This window comes from Elephas maximus, chromosome 16 (assembly GCF_024166365.1).
Source record: "Elephas maximus indicus isolate mEleMax1 chromosome 16, mEleMax1 primary haplotype, whole genome shotgun sequence".
Classification (NCBI taxonomy): domain Eukaryota; kingdom Metazoa; phylum Chordata; class Mammalia; order Proboscidea; family Elephantidae; genus Elephas; species Elephas maximus.
Window position 1 is genome coordinate 58059586 of NC_064834.1, and position 25275 is coordinate 58084860.

At 42.7% G+C, this 25275-nt stretch overlaps 1 protein-coding gene across 6 annotated transcripts in view; it reads right to left on the reverse strand.

Moving 5' to 3' along the window:
- SORCS1 (sortilin related VPS10 domain containing receptor 1) overlaps positions 1–25275 on the reverse strand; it is a 571683-nt gene that overhangs the window by 33199 nt on the left and 513209 nt on the right. For all 6 annotated transcript variants that reach the window (XM_049855014.1, XM_049855016.1, XM_049855012.1 and 3 more), the window contains 5 exons: positions 20720–20906; positions 12958–13091; positions 10659–10782; positions 5590–5702; positions 773–904 (listed from right to left, as the gene is read on the reverse strand). In XM_049855014.1, coding sequence (XP_049710971.1) covers positions 773–904; positions 5590–5702; positions 10659–10782; positions 12958–13091; positions 20720–20906 — 690 coding nt within the window. The remainder of the gene's footprint in view (positions 1–772; positions 905–5589; positions 5703–10658; positions 10783–12957; positions 13092–20719; positions 20907–25275) is intronic.

Below are 25275 nucleotides of genomic sequence, written 5' to 3' on the forward strand. Positions count from 1 at the left end.
GAAACACACACACTCTAACATTCCAGAAGATGGTAGAGATGGGAGAAAGATGATCACCACATAGACAATAGAGGTACTCCGAAGTCAGTATTTACTATGAACCAAATCAGTCCATCTTAGTATGATGATGATAAAAAGATTAATAACCCAAAACCAAACCGAGTATTGTTGAGTCAATTCTGTATCATAGAGACCCTACAAGACAGAGTAGAACTGACCCATGGAGTTTCCAAGGAATGGCTGGTGGATTCAAACCACTGACCTTTTGGTTAGCAGCTATAGCTCTTAACCACTAAGCAACCAGGGTCTAAAAGGACTAATACTTTGTGCAAAATGTATACCTTTCTGAAAACAGAAAATGCATATCCTGTCATTTGATTCTCATGCACTCTTGTGACGGAAGTTCTAGTGATGCTGTGATGACACTCTTGTGCTCAGTCTCTCTGTATTGTTCAACTGTCTTGGACAGTTGTTCATGTTAGTACCTGCAGAAATATCTAACTCAGTGTAAACAATGTATGTCCATAGGGCTGACATACTGATTAATTTCATTCCCTACAATAAACTCTCTTTTATGTGTTTCTTTGTGAGGCTGCAGTTTACAAATAAGAAACTAAGGACCAAAAAGTCAAAGACCCAACAAACAGCTAGTGCCCTCCCTCTCAACCCAGATCTCACAGAAACCCCTCTGCTGCTGTCCTGGTGGTCAGGTACCAGCAGGAGATATGGCTCAGACTGCAGGAAGAAGCAGAAATGTCTCTTGGGGACTCACCTGCTCCAGGTCTTCGGCTGACCTTCTGCTTTCTCCTGTCGGGTCCTGATAGGGTAAGACAAAGAGTTCAGCAGCAGTGGGAAGACCAGGAAGCACCGCGACCAAGATGTGCTGGGCTGGGACCCCGGTGGCCTGGGAGAGAGACAGAGAGGCTCATGTAATTCCTGAAGGTATAAAAACAAAGTGGGGAGCAGGATGATGAGAAGGGACCAGGTATTTGTCAGGGCGTGAGAGGATGCAAGGAGGAGGGCTAGGAGGTGAAAGCAGGGCCCTGTGCACAGTAGCAGGAAGGTGCTGTCAAAGGTAACAATGGGGCTGGAATGTGGCTCTGGAATCAGACTCTGAAGTTTATCTTCAGCTCCATTATTGTGAGGCCTTATGCAAGTTACTTCTTTCCTCTGCGTCTATGTTCCCTCAAATAAAAAATGGGGATAAGAGTCCTTGCCTCTTAAAAGGGTGATTTTGAGAATTAAATGAGTTACATGTGAAGCATTTGTTAACAATGCCCAGTACATAGTGAGGATTTCAACGTTAGTTCTTCTTACTACAGAGCATCTGTAGACTGGAGGCCTAGAGGAGACCAGTGCTTACCTCCAAGGCTTTATCATCTGCCTCTCGTGCTGTCACTCTTTCTAATCTAGTTTTCTTTTTTCACTACACTAGAGTTACTCCACAAATCCACCTGTCACATCCTAATCCCCTAACCTAGTAAGGTTTCCACCCACTCCACAACCCTTAGGCAGCTCTTGACCACTCTGCAATATCAAATCCTGATAACCAGGCCCCGTTTCATGAAGCACTCTAAGCCCTTCAATCACCAACTTGACTCTTCCAGTTACCCTCCCACCTCTCAGGCTGCTACACCTCTGTCTCACTGTCCAGCCCTTTCACTGTTAAAATATAGATGTCATTCAAGGACATCCTCCTTGTCTTTGTTCACTTGTTCTCTATTATATCTCAAGGTTTACCCTGAGCCCTCTCTCTAAATGGTTCTAGAATCATTAGGTACCATCTCAGCTTCTTTCTTGAGCAGTTAATCAGACTTTGCCACTTGGTTGTTTCACCAGGACTTCCAATAAAGATGTCAAAAACCCAAACAAAAATTTATTTTAACACCAAAAACCTTCATTCTACATTTGGGGGAGTAGAAGCTGTCCTTTCCCAGGTACCCAAGCTTGAATCCTCCGGCCCACACTCTTCTTTTCCTTGCCATTTTTAATATCTTGATGAGTTGACATCTACATTACATAATCATTCTATTGGTTCTTTTTTAGACACCCACTGGTAATAGCCCAATACTACTACTATACCTTCATCTCTGAGGTCTAACCATAACCTTCTAATTTTCAGGAGACAGGCTCCTACTTCCAGATGTATCTTCCTACAGCTCAACTCAGTCAAAATTCTTGCAATATTTCCCTTTACTAAATGGATTAAATATATTTTCAAAGCCTTTTGCAATGTGATCCCACACTTTCTCTCTAGTCTAATTACACACAACTCACACAGGTATCCTGTGTTCCAGCCAAATGGAATAATGCACAATATCTCGGTAGTTCAACATTTCCTTCATGTGTTTTTGCACGTGCCATCTCTATCCAGAGTACCCTTCCTCTCCATTTGCTGATGGAACGCTGTTTATGCTTTATGAGCCTTCTTAAAATCTACCTATTTCAGTACACTTTTCATAATTTCCCAGCTAGGTATTTGTTTGTCTTTGAAATCCACAGCTTGTACCTTTTTAGAAGTAGTAGCAAGAAAGTCCATGTATTGGGTCTTTATCTGTGCCAGGCTTTGTGCTAAGCAACTAAGCAATACTATTTTATGGAATTACCACAACAACTCTTTGAAATACGTATTGTTATGTCTCACTTTGTAGGTGAAGACGTTTCACAGGTTGGGGTCCTCAGGAAGTAGACACTGCATTAATGTGAGGGTATTTCTTAAGGAGTGCTCTTGAGATCAACAGCTACGGGAGTGAAGGGGAAGCAGGAGTGGGTAGAGGGAGAAGGTGAGTTACCGTGTAGGCCAAAGACAGTCTCAAGAGCTACCCACGGGGAGCTCCTGAGCCCTTCAGCGTTATCTCAAGCTGTTCCTGTCCATCATTGGGCATGAGCCACCCTGGAAAGGGGCATAACCTGGGGCAAAGTATTTCACTGCAGCTGAAGCAACTCCTGAAGGGGCTGTAACTGAAGCCTCTGCCCACTCACTCCCGGCAGCTAGAACAAGTCCCTCCGTGAATGGGGATCTGGATGCATCTCTGTTCCCAACACAGGACACACAGATAGAGGAAGGTAAAACAGTTGGCCATCCAGATAGTGAGTGGTAAGGCTGAGTTTGGAACCTTGGTCTGACTATGAAGTCTGTTTTCTTAACCACCATTCTGTTGCTTCCTTCTCCAGATGCTTATCACACACCAGCTCCTATGACAACTAATCTCGTGCTAACTTATGCTCCTACTAGATTTTAAACTCAGAGACTATGTCTGAATCATCTTCATTATACTGAAAGGCCTCAAGAAACATTTACTGAATGACATTCAGTGAAGATTTGTTTGTGAAATGTCAATACAAAAGCTCCTTTGTTGAGGAAAAGGCAACCGATTTTGTACCAAATTCTGTTGCATAATATGTAGGAAGAAAACCAGAAATATGGAGACTCAAAGTTGTACCTCCTGTAGGGTTTATTAGGGTACACTTGGCAATTTGGTACCTGGGGACTTAAGGAAGTGGCAGTGCATTGAAATCCAAAAGTAATTACTGATCTCAAAGACAGGATGGGAGGCTAGGAACCAAGGGCTGGGTCAGCTGTCTCTTGGGATTTGGTAACCAGGGAGCCTTGGTAACTGGAAGGCGTTAATCTCACCACTATCCTGTGGTGGAGAAGTGGTGAGCCAATCCATTTATTCTACATTTAGCTGGTTTTGCTATGCAGCAGCTGAGAAATATTGATGAGCAGTGATTTCTAGACTACTGGAAAGCTGGTGAAAAGGTGAAGACTCAGAGAATCTGATCCCTGAATAATAAATGTGGAGGGAAATCAGCTTGGAAATCTACTTCTTGCTGAGCTAGTGCCTGTTTGATAAATCACCTGGGAGAGCTGGAATGTCAACTGGGAGATCTATAAGGACGTGAGTCTCCAGCATGCTGTGCACTGAAGGAGGCTGGCTGTGGGTTCACCAATGGCTATAAGTCATCTCAGTTGGACAAAAGAGGAGAAAAACCAGCTGTCACACTCAGGACAGACAATTTCAAGGGCAGAAGGGCTTATTCCAGTTGGAAGTGTAGTCTGACAGCTATGTCCCCTGATAGTTACAATGTTTAGCCACCAATCACATCAAGGATGCTGAGAGCGCCATGCAGACAGTGAGATGTCAGTTACCCAGATACACATGAAGACACCCTTTCTCTACCCCAGTGTTTTTCCACCCATCCCTGTTACTCCATGTAACACAACAAAGGATGGCTACAGGGTGGAGTGGTTTGGAAAACCCCGAGTCAAGGTTCGAACCTAGGAAGTCTGAGTACAGAGCCTGGTTTTTAACTGTATGACCTTGGGCATGCAATCTAATGTCTCTAAGTGCAGATGCCTCACCTGTGAAGTGGGAATAATCATAGTATCAACATCATAAGCTTATTTGGGGGATTAAATGTGTTAAAGTTGCAAAGCACTGAGCAGAATGCCTGGAATATAAGTGCTAAATCCATGCCAACGAAGGTGATGGCAACAGTTATGAAGATGGGAAAGACCAGCCCTTTGCTAAAAGGCTGGATTGGGAACATAGTTTCTGAGCAGGAGTTACCTGAACACTTTTATCTCCTCATTTCTTGTTGTCATGTTGTACCATATACTGGGTGAAAGCAGGGGAAAGAATATATGAAAAACTCTAAATTGAATTCCCTTCTGGGCTAAAAAAAATACCCTGGGGAGATGTAGCTTATCTATGATTTTTTTTTTTTTTTTTTAGTTTCGTGCAATTAATCCAAAAAGCCCCATGGGTAGCTGCCCCATTCCTTTGCTCACTCATGAAAGTGGAGTATACTGGGGGGAGATTTGCCCGAAAGAAAATGCCTTCTCAAACTCTCAGTGACATTTTCTCAGAGAGGGGCAAACCATATCTCCTTGATACTCTCCCAGAAATCTTAGGAGGCTCTGTTGCATGTATAAAAACCCAGACATTGAGCTCAGACTTCAAAGTTGTAGATTCTCCACCTATAAGCTGCAAGACTTTGAGCAACTTATTTAGGTTCCCTAGTTCTCGGTTTTCTCCTCTGTAATACAAGGATAATGGGAACTTCCTCTATGAGCTGTTGTAGGAAAGAGATGTCATTAAAAGAACTGGGACATAGAAATATGACTGACCACATGCACTGAGTGACTCTCTGTGATGCTTGCAGGTTTGTGGTGTTGGAACCCACTGTTGCTCTTACTAACAGTACTCAGCCCCGAAGACTCTTACAAGGTGTGTCCCTTCATTACTACATGCAATAGCTGATGCCACACTTACTAATGACCCGATCGTGGGCTTTGCTATGTAACTGTCATAAATGTCAATGTTCTTCTCCTTACTCTCCAAGCAGAATAAGCTTCACAGGGAGCAAGGACCATGTGCTTGTGTCATGTTTGCACGTCCACCATGGCGTCTATATGTCTGCATGTGTGGGGCTCAGCAATAAAGATATCAGACCAATTAGCTAAAACTCCATGGGTTTCAGCCCTTCCTTGTCATTTCTTTGCACAGGGGTCCCTCACTATGAAGCTCTGTGAGGACAGAAGGGAAACCTGCCTGGCCAGGAGAAGGAATTGTTTGCACTCACTTCCACCAGGGATCTTTTGATGACTCGGCTGATGTCCCGCCTCCACTCAGGGATTTCTGGGTTGTAGTCATCCAGGTTTGGAGAAAAGGACAGGCGAAGGGACCGGAATTCCTCTGGGGATACAACAGACGGGGGATTACCACGAGTTAAACAGTTCTTCCCAAAAGTCTATCCTAAAGAGGGATTCCTTTCATTCGCAGTCTCTGGAAAGACTTCTGGAGCACAAATCCATGACTTTGTCCCTGTGATCTCTCTAGCTCCTTACTTTCTAAACCACAGGACTTACTGGGCATCCCAGGCTCTGGCCCACATCTACCTCTGCAGCACTTGCCTCATCCTCAGTTCTTGCCTCTAAGTGATCTGGACTGCTCTGCGTGCATCACAGGTTTATGACTCTATGTCTTTCCGCACATTGACTCTCTGACTAGAATACCACCTTTAACCCACCGTCCATGTACAAAATTGTTCAACTCTCGCTCAAGCCTTTCCTGACTGACTACCTACCCCATGTGTTAATTTTCTCTTTTATGGCACTATTGTATTTGGCATATCCCTTTATTATTATTGTATGATTTTATAATACTTATTATGTGACTATATAATAATTATTATCACACTTGCTCTATTTTTTTGTTTGTATGGCAGTTTCCTTTAATGGACTTTGAGCTCCTTAATTTGAGGATTTTATTAGTTGACTTGGGAGTCCCTGTACTAGTCCAGGTCCTCTGAGTAGTTTCCAAGACAGGATTAAATGAGCAAGAGTGTTATGAGAGAACTGCCTCTGAGAAAATGGGGAGGAGGCCATAGGTGGTTCCACCAGACCATGATGCTGATATAACACTAAGTGAAAGTGAGGGGAAGAACGCTGGGTGAAATGTTCTTGACTACTATGCAGTCTCAGGAAAGCACAGCAAGACTGTCAGTGGGCCCTTGAGTCAAAGTCACCAGCAGCGGAGTCCCTTGTTTCCCAGCAATGTGTTGGCCTTAAAATCTCTGCCAGAATCACTCACTGGCTGGAAGGAGCCCATGAAAGCATGGCCTTGGCACTAGATTGGTGATGGGTCTCGGAGTACAGCACCTTGGCAATTACACTGTCTGTAGCTGAAGGTCTAGAACTAGCTGCTGCTGAGTTGATCCTGCGTCATGGTGGCCTCACGTTCATCAGAGTAGAACTGTGCTCTATAGGTTTGCAATGGCTGATTTTTTGGAAATAGATTACCAGACCTTTCTTTGGAGGCACTTCTGGGTAGACTTAAACCTCCAGCCTTTCGGTTAGCAGCTGAGGTGTTAACTGCACCACCCAGGGACTTGCTGGAGGGCTTCAAGGTGCACTCTCCTGGCCTCTACTCCCCCTGTCCCAGCACAGTGTTTGACACATGATACTCTGATCACTCCACTCCCCTAAAGCCTGCTAGTGGCTCCACAGCATTTAGAATAAAATCCAGATTCTTACCACTGCCTTCACAGTCCCACATGACCTCATGCCCACCTCCTCGCCTTTCTCATGTCCTCCGAGGCTTCCCTGCACTCTCTCTGCTCCAGAACGCTGTCCTTCCTCACATCGCTTAACCATGTTGTGCTCCTTCCCATCTCAGTGGACATCTACCCCCAGATCACAGCATGTGGGGCTTCTTCTCATCACTCTCTCTCCTCGGAGGGGTTCTTCCGACTACTAACATCAGGTAGCCTTTCTTCCCCTCTCCCCTACCCTGGACTCGTTCCATCATATGACCCTATTTGTTTCCTCATACTTGTCACTGTTTTTTAATTATTTTGTTTCTGCATTTACCTGACATATAACAGATGATAAGGTCCAGGACAGGAGAGATGCTGTGTTCCTGGCACTTGGGGCAGTGTGTGGCACATAGTAGGTATCCAATTAATCTGTGATTTATTTAACTAGTGCATGCATTTATTAAGTAAATAAATGCATCAACTGCACTGCAGACTCTCAGGAATTCATGCATTTACTTATTCAACAAACATGTATTTTTTGTTTTAAAACCCACAGTGGAAAGCATGCCCTTGTGTTTCAGAAGGGCTAGGTGGCAGCAGCAATGCCCATTATACATTCAGGAAGCATAAAAGGCCACTTGTGTATTTCCTAACAATACTAAAATGTTATCAGACACATGCTTTGATGATTCTTACGTTACGACATGTAGATTTGAGGCAGTTACCCTATTCCAAAGATGTATTTTTCAAAGCTTGACTATTTTATGAGTCACTGGTCACCTATGTGAATATCACCGCCTCAGCTCTGACGGAGAATAATGAAATGTATATTAATTAGTAGTGTAGTAAATGGCAACCACTGAGGAGCCAACCACTGAGCCCTAACTTTTTGCTTTGAAGATATAAGTTTATGTCATTGTCCTATTTCCTGCACTTCTTACCAAACAGCCGAAGCTCCATCTACAACTCTGGGAAGACATTTGTCTCAGTAAAAGGACACAAATGAGAAAAATGATGCCGATCTCTCTGTAATTACTTAGCACAACTAAACAGCAAGGTAAGGAGGGAGAATGTCAGAGAGATGTATACTTAAGTTTATTCAACAAATAGGGGATGCATGGGGGAAGACTGGAAAGGGTAAATACCAGTAATACAGACCTTGCAACTCCTTAAAGAAATGAATTCCACCATTTACATTTTTTTTTTTTTATATTTAAAAGCAAATCTGTGCCCTGAAGCAAATTAGGGAAAAACAAATGGTTTGAGTCCAACCAGAGGCACTTTAAAAAAAAGGCCTAGTGATCTACTTTCAAAAAAGCAGCCACTGAAAACCCTGTGGAGCACAGTTCTACTCGGACACACATGGGGTTGCCATGAATTGGGGTTGACTCAGCGGTAACTGGTTTGGTGTTTAATCACAAACGCTCGACAAACTCATCTGAAAAGACAAATTAAGGATGCTTGATGGTTGAGAAATTCGGCTAGGCTGGGGGTGGAGTGGGGTTATTTCCCCTGCTTTTAACGAAAGGAAGGATGATAGCCTGTTTGAGGAAGGGCAACCCACCCTTGGATAATCCCTTTAAAGACACTGTCTGAGGTGGAAGGCAATTAGGAACATCCCCTCTGGATCCAGAATTCTTAAGCTGTTTGTTTGATAGACTTACCTTGTATTTTCTCATCTGTAAAACAGGGATAATTATAGAATGTTTCTCATAACTCTGTTTTGAAGATTAATGAAACAGACTGCATATGTCAAGTGCTTAGAAAAGGCTGCATCAATGTTAATTACTACCACCACCACCATCGCTATTATTACTGCATCTGTCACTACAGAGCAGAATGGTTTAAGCCAGTAATTTCTCATGTCTGGACCACAGTTTCTTTTCTGTTAAATGATGGGGCTGGAGCAGATAAGCTCAAAGACCTTCCACTTTTAAAATTCTCTCTGAGGGTCTAATGAGGAGGTTGCCAATATGCTTAATGAAGAGGCGAGCTATGGGGCTAATGGGTCAGTGCACACTAGTACCACCAGTGAAGTCCAGGAGAGGAAGGAAAGAGAGCACTGGACAGAAAAGAAATGAAAGCCAATTAAGCAGGGTAATTTCAGAGCATAGACCCTGGGCCTAGGTGGGCTGGGCTGGAAGCCCTGCTCCACAACTTACTAGCTGGGGCAACCTCTTTACTTCTATGAATAACGGGGATAATACTACCATGGGCCGTATACTAGGAGTGGTTTGAGGATTAAAAGCATTTTCTAGCACACGGAAAGGAGACAGAGAGGGAAATAGCACCAAAAGCTCTCTCTTGTACACAGTCGCTGGCTGGGCTCCTGGCTGAGAGCCACCTCCCAGAAGAGAACTTGTTAGAAAAACCACAGCCCTATTTACTTCCATTCACTACTTGGGGCCAGTAAAGTCTCCACAGGAGGGAGAAAGGGAACGTTATGAAATCGAATACCCAGCCATACAAGGAACTGTGTCCTTCAGGCCTTCTGACTCTCCAACATGTCCAAATTTGCTTACCAAGCATTTTCTGAATTTGAAGGTCAAGTCGGCAAGGTGAAAAATGAAAAACAGGATGGGCTTCCCCACAGGAAAATCTAGTCCTAACTCATTTCATTGGGATCAATTAATTATGAAACTGAGGCAATGAATATAATTTGGACCATAAGCTAGTTCGTCTCTCTCTTTCACTCTCTCTCCACAGCATTTGCTTTCCCCATATATTCATTTTTAAACTCTAGTCTGATGTTTAAATTTCAGTCTTTCACAATCTATATGTACTAAAAAAAAAAAAAGTATTAATGAGAAAAGGACACATTTTTATCATCCACTAGTGACACTGAGTTCATATCCATCTGAATATTTTTTCTCTGCACAAAAATTTATCAAAATGAGATCTGTATAAACTGTTTATTAATCTTCCACTTTTCCATCAACGATTTTCATCTTTCCATTTCAGTTAACTTGCATTCCATCTAATATTCTGACCATATTCAAATTTCCCCAATTGACCACAAAATTGTTCTGTATAGCCATTTGCTCAAACCCATATCCAATCTATAACTAGGCATTGCATTTGGTTGTTATGACCCATCCATTGCTTTTAATTTAGCAGAGTTTATTTTTTAATAATATTCATTTTCATAAGAGATTTTTTAGAGTAGACATTTGTGGGCTCCTCTTAATAATCAAGAATTTTTAAGTTGAATTAGAAAAAAATCTTCAATATTAACTGTTTGCTGTCATAACAGGTTTTGGCTGTTCAAATACTACTAGAACTCCAAAGGGAGTTAGCTTGCTTTACACTTGATAAAACCTTCTCTACCCTACCAAGGTGTGTGAGAAAAAGTCGTTCTACATGCACCAGAGCCAATTAAAGGAACCAAAACAATAAATACCTTTGGGGTATTATGTCCACGGCAGAACAATGACTTTGCTGGTGAACCAGATCTTTATTAAAGGGGAAGACCAGACTTTACTCAGCTCTTTGTCAACTGTGGCCCTTTCTTCTCTAGGTAAAAGTTATAGGCTGGATGGCCTCCAGCACCCTGGTACTTGACAACCTTATCTGAGCACAAGGGTGCTGACAGCTCAGCAAGGAGGAGCACTCACCATACACTGCAATGGTCTTCGTGTCCTGCAGGATGGCATTCCCAGCTGAGACCTGCACTGTGATGGTGTTCATCCCTTCAGAAAGAAACTTAATCGATATGCTTCCCTCCAAGGTGATCAAAGGCTAAGACAAACATAGCACAGATGGAAGGAAATCTGTTTAGTTACAGATGAGACAGCTGCCACTCTGAACCACCAACAAGCTGTTTAACTCAGCAAGGGCTCTTCCTGGTGTACTCCAGTGGAAGTGACTCCATCCATGCTTCGCTCATCTGTCCAGCCCAGAAAGAGGCCACTGGGGCAATGCACCCAAGTGATTCTATTACCTGTGAATTCGACACCTCTCTTGTGGTATCATCCTGATTCAGTGCTGGGGAGATTGATAAGATTGATAGGTCTTGTTTGCTGCTCGAGTAGACGTCTCTCTTTATGGATATCCTACATATATCAGGCAGATCTCTTAATCCAAGGAGACATTCAGGCAAGACCAGAATAGAGAGCTCATATTAATCCATATTTAAGTAGCCACCATTGAAAATCTATAAACTGCCAGCTGTTCCCCTCTAGAGTGCACTATTTATATAAAATGAGAATGGAGCACGGCAGCCATGGACACCGAAACTACACTAGTTAGACAGTAGTGGCTTTGTGTGCCTTGGCTTACTCTGAAAAGCTCTATCAGCAGTTTCCCGGAAGTAGCTGCTCAGGAACAAGTACTAATTGGATAGTGGTTTAGGGACTCAAAAAAAAAAAAAAAGGCTGGGAGTAGTGCCTGTTAATATAATCAGAGGCCAGGGTCCTGGAGGAAAAGATTGTTAGCCTACTGACCTTCCTTGACTCACTCCCCACAAACAATTCTTTCCTGTCTTTTCTTAATTAATTGTAAAATCAAAATTCATTTAGCTCCCTGTTTGGCAGAGGGAAGACTAAAGCTCAGCATAAGAAATCTACTCAATAAGGTCAGCCGAGAATTTTGGTTTTAAAGGAAAATAAATAAATAAATAAAAGAAGACACAGAAGAAAGTTGTTTAGTATTTTCACCCTCTAGCTCTGGCTATCAACTAATGACGTAGATTCCTCCTTTTCCACTGTGAGCAGTGGATCCAAATGGGGCCATATTTATACGCATAGTTTAAGAAGAAATCATTTTTAAAAGGATTTCTTTTCAGCTTAGTTATATCAGCAGGAGAGGTAAGAAATTCCTTCCATCACTGGGTTGGTAGCAGGTCTAGATTCAGTAGACCTGGGTTTGTGCAAAACTACGTCTTCAGGTAAAGTCAAAATTCAGCTCTGGGGTAGAGAAGATTTTTATTAAAATACGATGCACTACATTCAAAGAGCAAAGTAACCAAGTGAAAGCAACTCTGCTGGAAGAAGATCAAGCATTCCAATTCAATCCAGGGCAGTTCATCCCTGAGCCCTTCAGGGAAGGATACTTTGGGGCCTAAGTATCACTGCCTACATTACGTTTGCAAGCATTTTAATTTCTGAGAGTGGAGCAAGTTCAAAACTGAAACAAGGGCTACAGCCTAGCGTGATGGCAAGAACAATTAATGGAGACATCAGAAGGCCTTGAATTTAGCCTCTGCGTGAAGCAGCTGAAGGAGTGGGGCAAGCCACTTCATCTGCCTCATTCTCACTTTTCTTACCTGCGCAATGAAAGTCTTAGCATAAATAAGGTTAAAAGTTTCTACTAGTTTTAAAATTGTTGCTAACTTTTGATCAATTTTGGGAAAACATAAAGAGTAAAACTGGCCTAAAGAAATGGCCATGTCTGATTTCTCATGAGGAGGCCATTTAGGGGGTAGAGGTGTACTGGAAATCTGTTTCTTTTGGTTGTCCAGAATCTGTTTGCCTCTTTTTCCCTTTGGGAACCACTTCTCACATACTCTCTGTCCATGTGGCTCCAAGGAGGCTGACTCCAACATCTCCCTCTCTGCCTGGCCAGTAAGACTTCTGTGAGAACTTTCTTTGTTGAGCTGTGAGGGTTGGGTTGCTAAGGGTCACTTCAAAAAAAAAAAAGTCTAAACTGAGAATAATGCCAACATCCCTAGAGGATGGTAGACATAAGATGGAGGGGGTGGAGAGGAGAGAGAAACAGAGAGGGAAGAAGACAGAAAGAGAGAGAGACTGAGAATGAACACGCTGATGACATAATTTGAGAACCGAATTCTTGCTGTTCCTGAAGCTACAACTACGCCTAGACTCTTGAGTTACATGAGCCAACTCATTTCTTCTTTGCTTCGGCAAGTTTGAGTTGAGCTTTTGTCACCAGACCACATGCAGAAGGCCGACCCACCTCCGTATTGTTTCCTTTCCACCACACGTATGTGAGGGTACCCACTTGGCTGGGCCACAGCACCGCGGTTGCGTTGACTTCTTTGTTCTTTGTGGTGACAAACGGAAGAGATAGGTGCACATGTTCCAGAGGACCTGAGGTACAAGAGAAAAAGGGACCGTAGAGAAGGCAGGGTTTTCTCTGCGAGAGCACATATTCATTCTGGAAGCCTCTACAACACTGCAGCTGTATCCCCTGCTCAGGTGCTTTCCCTACTTGGGAGAAAAGGACTACTGTGAACAATTGCATCTCAACATTTTTCATTTACAGACCTTTCTACCAGTCTAAACCCTGAGATTTTCATGTTTAAAAGTTAAAAAAATTATAAGTAATCTATGAAGTCCTTGACTAAACAGGCATAATTCTAGATTTCACAGGGAGATTCAAAGTCTTTCCAAGAGGTGATTTCCTTGGTGGTAGACCAGGCTGGTGAAAACCTTATAGACTCCGTGTTTGAAGAGAGAGAGAGAGAAAAAAAAAAAAATCCTCAAACCATTCTTACTCTTTACTATTTATTGTGTTTTGAAAAATCGTGTGAATGTGTGTATGCGTGTGCAAGTTTGTTTTTACATGTGAGTGTGTGTAAAGCCATCTGATTAGGTAAGCAAGAAACAAACTCTGGTGTTGAGTTAAGCTTGTCCTGAACAAAGGCATCCGTGAGTGGGTACAGAGATTTTCAAGATGTGCTAAACTAAAAAACAGAGTGCTTCCACCTATGGAAGCTCATACAAACCATAAACCTTAACCAGGTGTACAAACTCCACAAAAATATAAATGCTACCTTCATAGGGAACTACGAGGGCCTTTACTATGACACTCAATCTGCTCACTGTTTCCCAGTAAATTGCAGCTGTGTTTGAAGAGAACACGAAGCAAATACACCATCGATACCATTTTCCAGAAGTTGGAGAAGACTGGTACCTCAGGCCTTTCCATCGTGGAATTAAAACTGTCTCTTCTTCTGCTTACTCTTTAAATATGTTTCCCAGGGATCTGTCTTTAGCCTTCTTCTCTCCGTCACCTACACTTCTGTGGTGCAATATCACCCATACCCTGATCATCAACTATAAAATAACGTCAAGAACTCCAAAGTCACCTTGGTGGCTCCAGAGCCAATCAGTAGGGCTGGATCCTATTATTTTCCCCGTTCCCTATTTTCTGTATCTCAGTGAACAACACTAGTACTCATCCAAGGGCTCAATCCAGAAGTAAAAAGTCAATTAGACTTTCTTTCTTGCCACCCACATCCATTTTGGAAACCACTGATATGGTTTCATAAATATCTCTTAACTTAGAGCTACTTCTTGCCCTCCCCAATCTGGTGCCCTGGTTCATTCACTCAGAACCTCTCTCAGCTGGGCCAATACAGCTCTTACAAATTTTCCTGCCTCTAACCTTTTCCAACTCTAATTCATCCTCCAAATTGTTGCAAAAGTGATTTTTCTAGAAGGTCAAGCTGATCACATTATTCCCTTATTCAAAATTCAGTTTCCCATTACTTAATTATAACGATTGTTAACACATATCGATCTAATATTTGTGAGACAGAGGACAGAGGCTTCAAACTTCTTAATGGTAATAATGCTTCATATTTATCTTTATATACAAAGACTAGCACAGTTCCTGGCACGTAGCCGATATTCAGGTGTGAACTGGGCAAATGAACAAATGAAGTAATTTCCTCCTTCTGCCTTTGTTCATGCTACTCTGTCTATAGACAGAGGCCTGGTGATCAGCATGCAGAATAGAACTGATTTTCTGGCTTACAAACCATGTTAGAAAGTAGTTTTTTATAAGTCAGGATGGCTTGATAAAATAATAAGGGTGATAAGGATGACACCGATTGAGTGATAACTATATGCTATGTATTCTGCATTCTGCATGGACTCTTTTTTTTCCCCCCTCATTTAATCCTCACAACAACCTTATGAAGTAGACACTACTAGCATCCCCACTTCGAGGTGAAAAAATAGAGGGAGATGACTAACCCCAGGTCACACAGCTAAGAAACACCACTGACTCCTTAAATATGTCCCAGGCATTGGGGGAAGCACCTAACATGTGCTCTGATTTATTGCACAGCTCTCACTGGTCCCCCGGGACATATTTTATTCCAACAGGCCATGCCTTGTCCTGTCCTGGGGCCTTTGCTTACATACTTTTCTTATACACCTGTCAGTCTTCAAGTCTCAGTTCCAGTGTCCCCTCCTCTGAGATGCTCTCTCTGACTCCCTCATCTGAGTGAAGTCAATCAGAACGCAAGGACTAGATAAGCTTTGCTAGAAATGCTAGTCCTGTTCCAGGGGATTGATTTTCTTTTGTCTCTCCCACATACGAATACTTATATATATTTTTTTCAAGTCAGAACATCAAAGTTAGGACAATGACTATGTTTGATAACTTGACAAAAATTGAATCATGTTAGTGAAATATAGTCATGCATTCATTGAATGGTCTTTTAGTGCTATTATGTGCCAGGCATTGTTCTGGGTGCTGAAGACACCTGGCACTTAGGGAGGGAGGTAGGCAGTAAACATGTACAGAGGGCAAGTGAGAGAACGAGGGGCAGGCACCATATATGACAGAATGGTCAAGGAAGGCCTCTCTGAGGAAATGACATTTGACCTGCATGAAGTAAGGCATGTGTCAAACATCCATTTGGGATTCTCCAGAGTGAGCGTGAGCACATGCAAAGACATGGAGGGGGACACGTGCTCACCATGTGTGAGGCATATCAAGACGGTCAGAATGACTGCAGTAGAGATGAAGGGAAAGAGGTGAAACCAATGAGAGCTTAGAGGTAGTCAATATCCATGGCAGGTCAGCCCTGTAGGCCCTGAAATATGTATATGTGTGTTTGCATGAGTTCATTCTTGTATGCATACATATTATTTTTTTAAAAATATATTTCCACCAAGTTGATTCTTACTCATGGCTACCCCATGTGCTTCAGAGTAGAACACTGCTTTAGGGTAGGACTGTGCTCAGTGGTTGTAATCTTACGGAAGTGAACAGCCAGGTTTTCCTTCCACAGCACCCCTGTGTGGATTCAAGTTGTTAACCTTTCAGTTAGTACCTGAGCCCAAAATGTTTGCGCCACCCAGGGACCTTGTATACGCATTATACATGCATGTAAGTGTGTGTGAAATTTATTTTTTGAGATTTCCACAAACTCTTGTATTCATTTCATTTTCACAGGTTTAATACAGTTGATTCCTGCTTCCCAAAGCCTATCTTTTTAAGTTTCTCTGTTACGCACAGAGGGTGCAGTGTGCCCTAACAGAGCTGACTGGCTGCACTGAGAAAGCTGGCAGGTGCTGCATCATACAGGTGCCTGCGATACACAAAAGAGACAGTAGGTGGCAATGCATCACTTCATATGAATCTTCCTGGCAAGGCAGTTGAAAGAACTGGGGAAATAAACACTTGTGTGAATTGGGTTTCCCTCTGCCTTCTTGTGTAGTTCTGCTAGAGGAAAAAGCTGACTTCTTTGAGACTAAACTTCGTGTGTGTGTGTGTGTGTGTGTATGTATGTGTGAGAGAGAGAAAGACAGAGAGAGAGAGAGACCCCCTTCCAGGAATTCCAATTCAGCAAGTCTGGAATGGGGCCCAGAACACTGCATTTTTATCATGTAATTCTGGGGCAGGTGGCTAATTAACCACAACTTACAAAACATGGATGGACTTCTGCAGACCAATATATAAAGCCATGTGAGTAGTTGCAAAACAACACAGATTTCCAAGAAACTGATCACTTTACCCTAAAATGAAGGCTAGGAAGACATATGGAAATGGCTCTTTACCACCAACTGTGTGCAACAGTGTGCCCTAAGAAGAGGGCTTGGCAGGGTCTGGAATATCTATCCGCCTCATCTTTTTTCACCTCTCATTCTGCATGTTTGCCCAGGCTTCAGTGATTTTCTTCTGCAAGACTGGCTGAGACAGGGCAGCTTTGGTAGCAGAAATCTGCATGCCCTCTAAATCCTCTGCCCCCATCAGGCTGAAGGCAACACTGGCTGCACCACGTGTCTCCTTAGTTTGCAAACTAGCAGTGCCCAGTGAATACTCTCTCCAAAGGAATTCCTCACTGTTAGGCTACAAGATTACCCAGTGAGAGCCCTGCCAGAGACCTTACAGCAGGAATGCTGTCTCCGTTTGTCTCTGATGACCTTTGCAAACCCATATTAAAAAACCTGACTTGGAATCAAATCACCTTTCTGCACTGGAGAGAGAAGGGAGTGTGTGTAAGCCAGGCCATGGGCTACCTGAGATCTCAGGGAAGGGGCGGCTGGGGGTCCAGAGGGCCAGTGGGCCATCTTGGCAACCTGAGCTGAGAGTCACTGTTAATTTTGTCTAGTTCAGAACGCACTGCATCCAAAAGCATGTGCTACTTTGGGATGTTGGCAAAATCAAGTCTTAACGGTTGGCAGGGCACGGAAGACTTTGCTTCGAGCGACCTTTGGGAAGCAGATGTACATTCCACCTTCGACAGGCGAAAATCTGGGGCTCAGAGAGACGGGGTGAGTTGGCGAGGGGTGTGGGCCAGCTCCTGGACTGAACCACATTGCCCAACTAAGTCCAGTGCTTGCTTTCTTTTCTTTCTTTCTTTCTTTTTTTTTTCCCTACAAAGCCATTCCTCCCTCCCTCTATATGCTGGCACTTTGCACCAGAAGTTGGTCATGACACCCCTCAGGTTAAGACAGCTAGGAGTGTGATTCAATCAGGGTCTTGTTCTACCTCCCACTTGGTATAAAATGGTATCAAAGTCACAGTACTTCTCCAATCTTTGTTTTCTCCACTTGAAAGAAAGGGCCAATGTTGCCTACTATGGTAGAAATGTCAGGGTGAGCAAGTAGGTTTAAGTTCACAGTAAAGCACAATGTTCCTACAGAAGAAAGGTGCTAAGCAAGTATGTCAGAACCTGTGGAAATTGCTTATGAAGCGATATTTGGAGGCATGTGCCTTAGCAAACAGCTTAAACATAATCGTGATTTAATACAGTTAGTACAAAAAAGTTAAATCTTTTCTCCAAGGCCAGGCTAGAAAGGGGTCCCATTATATGAGACATGCTTACCCCAAGATGTGCCTACAAAATTAAAATTAGAACACAAAAGTAACAACTACAAAAATCACAAATAATCTTTCACTAGGGTTAAGGTCAAGGTCAAATCTTTTACCCACTCAACTATCCTAATGTAATTAAAACATTAGAATTTCTTTAAAAAATCCTGGCTTCAGTAGCCTTTAATCTTGAGCTCAGGCAAGGCCTAAATTGTTTTCCTTCTCAGGATTTAGTAAATGGGGGAGGGATCTGGGGAGATGGAACCCCTCAAGTGATATGATGACATTTAGGGGCGAGAAAGGATCCACAGGACAAGCTATAGAAGACTCAATGGGAGACCCTAAAAATTTAGATAAAAATGGCTACTGAATTTTAAGTCAGTATTTCTACATGGTTGGAGTATGGTAGGTGTTTAATAAACACATGGGCTATGGAATACAATTACTGTAATTCTTACAGAAGGTTATTCTCTAAAAATCCTGCTTATAGAGCAAGCTGGGGGCAAAGATAAACTGTTGTGCGGGCAGACATTCGCAGCAAATGTAACATCTTTTGTGTTGCAGATAATTCTTAATACTAAAAATCAAAGTTTATAACATACTTTCAACTTTTTAAGATTGTTCTTATAATATCACTCCCCTGAGTACTGATATGTAGGGTGGAATTATGTCTTCATAACAACCCTATAAGACAAAGTAGAACTGCCCCATATGGTTTCCAAGGCTGCAAATCTTCACAGAAGCAGACTGCCACACCCTTTCTCCCACGGTGCAGCTGGTGGGTTCGAAACATCAAACTTTCAGTCAGCAGCCAAGCACTTAACCATTGCACCACCAGGGATCCTTATAGGGTCGCAGTGAGTTGGAATCACTTGATGGCAGCGGGTTTTATCATGTCTTAGTAAAGGGCAACTCCAGAAAGTCTATCCAGAAAGTCTACACAGGATGGATTTAGGGGCTGCAGTCAGCTATAAAAGGGCCTCTGAAATGTCTTGAACCTATGTTGTTGTATAGCAAATACACTGCTTCTAATCTAAACGTTCATGGCCTTGTGAGATGATCAGCAAAGACGTGAAGAGGGAGTGGGGCTGATGAAGATTTAATCCTTCCAACCCCGAGACATACCTGGCACTGACACTAACCCTAGGGATCAAGAGCTAGAATTCCTGACGCTGGTAGGCCTGAGTCTAAAAACTGGCTGTGTCAGATAGCAGGAATGCACCTTCAAAGGAGCTACTCAAGCTCTCTGTACCTCAATCTTCTATAAAGTAGGGTTTCTAGTAGTATCTACTTCATAGAGTTGTTTTAAGAAGTGAGATCTTGTTTAATCTGGAATACAGTAATAGCTTCATAAACTTTAGCTGTGAGGGGGGAGGCAGAGCTGGCACACTGGAATCACGTGTAATCCTATTTCTACCTGATGGGAGTGTATGTTTCTTTGAAGCACCTCTGTCATGAGTGTCATAGGAGATAAAAAAAATCAAGAATTGCTGACATAGTAGGAATCCTTAGCAACCAGTATCTCGGGAACCCCTATGGAGTCCTGTCTTCCCATTGCCACCACAGAAGCCCTTATAAAAAAATAGTTGTTGCTTCCTCTGCTCAGTTTAACCAGATGTGCAAGGTACTGGGAGAGGCATAGAGCAACACCTGTTCTTAATACTCTGGACTTAGCCCCTGAGATCAGTTTGAACAAGGCCATTCATATAAAGGAGGTACTTTCATTTTAAAGTAACCTATTTCTCTAGAAACCCAAATAACTCCTATGACTGTTTGGGGGACACCCACATACCTAACAGAAGAGGCATTTATGACACACATTTTCATCAAACATAACTTCAGAATTATCATTATCTCATCATATTCAGTCACAACTTCAGATCCCTCAGTGGGGAAAAGCTGACGCATGTCTTGGAAATGTTGCCTAGTATAGCTTCCTTAACATTGCTGACACACTTTGCCCTACACTAACTCATAGTGGCCCTATAGGACACAGCAAAACTGCCCCACAGGGTTTCTAAGGAGCTGCTGGTGGATCCAGACTGCCAACCTTTTGGCTAGCCGCCAAGCTCTTAACCACCGTGCCACCAGGGCTCCTTGTCCTATGCTACCTCCTTCCTAATACCAAATCATCCACAAGATAGAAGCCCAGGGAACACATTAAAAAAGAAAACAAAAAACCCAGAGATGTATAAGTCTAAAAGGATTAATAATAGCAGGCGTAGCATGGGAAGAGAAAACAATTAGATGAAGAAGAACTTAATTTACTTAATGCTAATTCTTAATGTATTACATGAAGCCAGAAATGTGGATTGTTTTCAACAATTTGTGACCAATTAAAAAAAAGATAAATTCAACAAAATAACCCTGTGACTTTCTCACGTTGAGACCCCAGACAAAGGTCTTATACCTTGGAAGCCTCTGAAGGGGGTATAGTCAGTATAACAAGAACAATCTAAAGCAAATGAGAGACCAAGATTATTCAAATCCCCCTCACTGCCTTTTCTTCTTATTTTCTTCCCACTTTTCCTCTTATTCTCACATTCCCCCTTTTCCCTTTTGTTAAAGTGAGTTTCTTCTAGATAGATAGGAAATTTGGGTTTGATTTTAATAGCACACAATAGTTACGATATATCATAAACCAACAACAGTAATAACATACAAGTTACATGTAAGTACAGGACGGCGCTGTCAGACCCCAGACTGTTGTCCACCTGCACGGTCACTCGGAAAATGCCCACGTTCTGGTAGACGTGTTTGATCCCATCTTCCATGGAGCTGAGGTTGACATAAGACACTGCGATGCCATCACCAAAGTCCACTTGGATAAGCGTCCTCTGCACGTCACCCTGAAAAACATGGCCCAGCATCAGGCAGAAGGGAGGGAACATCAGAGTGTTTGGAAGCTTCTGCTCTGGATGTACAGAGGGCGGGGCTTGTCCTGGTCCCTGGCTCAGGGATAGCAGCAGCCCTGACACCGTCCTCCAGCTGGGAGCAGCTGTCTTTATTTGACAGAATTCCCGTGACATCTCCTGGCAGCCAGGACTTTGCTAAGACAGATGCACTCCAAATCTGAAGGGCACTGACTACCAAAAGTTTCAAGGTTCTGAAAATTAATGGTGTTCCATTACCAGTTCCAATGTGATACTTAGTTCTTCTGAAGGTTTTGATAATATGCATATGATAATAACTATATAATAAAAGGTGCATCCACACAGTTTTTAAAACACAACCTACCTGAAAGAGTCATGGCACCGCCAGGAACCCTGAATCCCCCTCTCCGCTTGTGGCCCTAGCTGTGTTGGACAAAGGATGGGAGACAGCTCACCTTACACCTGACATGGCTTTGAAGTCAGCCCTATTGTTATTCAAGATAATAATGGCTAATTATTTGATCTTTCTGCATTTTTTTACCTATCAAAATGTTATCAAACACCTTATCTTTGGTTCTTTACAACATCTTCATCTGGAAAGAAGAACAAGCAATGTTTTTCCATTTTATAGATGAGGAAGCTGGAATTGAGGAAGGCTTAATTGTTTGCTCAAGGTTAATATAGCTAGTTAGCATTCCTGAGATTTCCACCCATTTCTCTGGACTTACAGTTCATTCATTCTAGGTGGAACCCAGTGCTGTGGGAGAAGCTTTGAAAGCATCTCCAGGCTTGAATCCTAGTGCATCATTAAGAAAATGGGTGACTTCATGCAAGTCTTTATACCTCCCTGAGTCTCAGTTATCTAATCTGTGAAATGAACATAAGAACATCTTACCATCTTGACTCAAGGGGTTGTTATAAAAGAAACATGGGTAACTCGTAATCTATAACATGCAGACTAACATAAATAACTCTAAAAACAATGCAGCTGTAAAAGACCCACTATTTTCCTTTAAAATCTAGATTGGAATTCTAAATTTTCCCATGGTAGGCAAAAATCACAACCAAACCCGTTACAGTTGAGTCAATTCTGACTCATAGCGACCCCGTGTGTTACAGAGTAGAACTGCTCCATAGAGTTTTTGTGGCTGTAATCTCTAAGGAAGCAGATCACCAGGCCTTTCTTCCAACCACCAATCCTTAGGTTAGTAGTCGAGCACAAACCCAGGGGAAGATAAAGTTGGCTTTGAAAGATTCCCAGAGAAAGATGTGGCTTCCATGAAGATTTACAGTCTTGGACACCCTATGAGGCTGTTCTACTCCATTCTGTAGGCTTGCTACTAGTCGGAATTGACTCAATGGTGAAGCGGTTTTTGATTTGTAAAGGTTCAGACCTGGAATAATAGTTGAGATTCTCAAGGAACAAAGTTGCCTAGACCCAACTGACAAAAACAAATTAGACAGGTCAATAAAACAAACAAACAAAAATAACACACATGAGGAACGTGCTTCTTAGTTCAATCAAATACATAAGACCAAATGGGCAATTCCTATCCAAAAGCAAGACTAGAAGGCAGGAAGGGACAAGAACTGGATGAAAGGACACAGGGAACCTGGGGTGGAAAGCGGGAGAGTGCTAGCACATTGTAGGGATTACAACCAATGTCACAATATGTGTATAAATTTTTGAATGAGAAATTAACTTGAGCTGTAAATTTTCACCTAAAGCACAATAAAATTAAAACAAACAGATTTTCTTATACAGGCCCATCTTCTGGGGGAAAGGGGAGGGAGGGACCTTTGAACTAGGAGTGTATTTTTGATTAAGTAAGGTTCATATGCTATTATATTTTTTGAAAACGCCAAGTTTAAAATGGTGACATTTAAAAAGATTAATTCACAAGAGAAGGAAAAGCAGTTGAAATCCTATGAATGTATGTGACCTGCTCCTCTGATCTATGCCCGGCCAAGCATCGTGTGTGAGGCACATAGCAGCTCACTCTCAGTAAGCACGTGGGTAAAAACTCTCCCCTTGGGTGGAAACAGGAACTCTGTTCAAAACTACAAGACATGTCCGCAAGCCCAGGCATTGTGTAATTATTTGAATTCCCCTTCCACTCATAAATATAAATGTCAACCATCCCTGCTGACTTGCCCTTCATCTGGACAACCAAAGTAGACTGATCAATTTCTCATTTTGTTTCTGGCCAGTTTCCACTCCCAGGTTTACTGGCTTTTAAACAGAGATGTTGCTAAGCCAGCCCTAGGTGTGGGCATGGGGGTAGAGCCCACTTTTTAATCTACTCACAGATCAGTTAAAACAAGTGCCAGCTGGTGAAAGAGAAGTATCAGGGGTAGCTGGGACTTACAGGTTAACCACAGAATAAAACAAGCAATACAGCTTCAACCAGAGAGAAATGGATGAACAAAGGGCTGGAGGGAGAGAGGAGGGGAAAGAGAGAGAGAGAAAACCGTGGGGAAAGAGTAGACATCAGGCAAGCAGGGGTCATCACTTGTAAGAGGACAAAGGGAGATGAAACTTTTCATCCAATTCTACAGCCTCCATTGAGAGAGAGTAGCTATACACATGACAGACAAATACAGCTTTGGCTTCTATAGCTTGATTCTACTTTGCCTATCTGTTTGGCTTCATCAGCTTTATTTTATGGGCTTGGACTTAGACCTCCTATCAGTCATATCAGGACCACCTCCCACATTCTGTCTATCTGGGCTTCTATTGTTTGTCATGCTGTTCCTTTGGACTGATCACAAAATCCCAAACCCACTGCCGTTGAGTCAACTTCAACTCACAGCAATCCTATAGAACAGAGTAGAACTGCCCCATATGGTTTCCAAGGCTGTAAATCTTTTTGGAAGCAGACTGCCACATCTTTCTCCCATGGAGTGACTATGAGTTCAAACCTTCCATTTAGCAGCCTAGTGCTTTAATCACTGTGCCACTAGGGCTCTTTTGGGCTGACAGAATTCTTAATTCTTCACTGTCAATGTCCTCTATGTATTCCAGGTGAAAGAAGACAGCTACACAGTGTTTCTACTAGTGCATCAGTAAGGCCATTACAGACCAAAAAAACCAAACTCATTGTCATCAAGTTGATTCCAACTCATAGCAACCCTACAGGACAGAGTAGAACTGCCTCATAGACTTTTCAAGGAGCTGCTGGTGAATTCTAACTGCTGGCCTTTTGGTTAGCAGCCAAGCTCTTAAACACTGTGCCATCAGGGCTCCTAAGACATGCCACAAAAGCATCCTCATCTTAGCTGGATCCCATACTTTTGCCTTCAGGGGTTCTCAGGTGCCTGGTAAGCCTATTATAACTGTACCACTCTAGGGCTAGTCTCTCTTCAGCCTCTGGTTTCCTTGGACTCATCATCTGAGAAAACAGGAATGTCAATCCCTTTCAGAGAACAAGAAAACAAGCGAAGAAAGCCTCACTCCTGTATCACCATTTGATGAGGGATGCAGATGATACAACCCTGCCTGCTGAAAGTGAAGAGGACCTGAAGCACTTAGTGATGAAGATCAAAGGTTACAGTCTGCAGTATAGACTGCACCTCAACATAAAGAAAACAAAAATCCGTACAACTGGACCAATAAGTAACATCATGGTAAATGCAGAAAATATTGAAGTCATCAAGGACTTCATTTTACTTGGATCCACAATCAATGCCCATGGAAGCAGCAGTCAAGACATCAAACCATGTATTGGATTGGGCAAATCTGCTGCAAAAGACCTCTTTAAAGTGTTGGAAAGCAAAGGTATCACTTTGAGGATTAAGGTGCACCTGACCCAAGCCATGGTATTTTCAATTGCCTGATTTGCATGTGAAAGCTGGACAATGAATAAGGAAGATGGATGAAGAATTGATGCCTTTGAATTATAGTGCTGGTGAAGGGTACTGAATATACCATGGACTGTCAGAAGGACCAACAAATCTGTCTTAGAAGAAGTACAGCCAGAATGCTCCCTAGAAGGGAGGATGGCAATACTTCGTCTTTTGTACTTTGGACATGTTATCAGGAGGGAGCAATCCCTGGAGAAGGACCATCAGGCTTGGTAGAGGTTCAGAGAAAAAGAGGAAGACCCTCAATAAGATGGAATGACATAGTGGCTGCAACGATGGGCTCAAACACAGCAACGAATGTGAGAATGGCGCGGGAGTGGGCAAGTTTCATTCTGTTGTACACAGAGTTGCTATGAGTTGGAACCAACTCGACAGCACCTAACAAAGCCTCTCCTGCTTTAACTGGCTCTCTGGTCATTCATTCATTCCTCAATCAATTGTCTGATATTTATTGTGTCTATCCACGTGTTAGGCACTGATG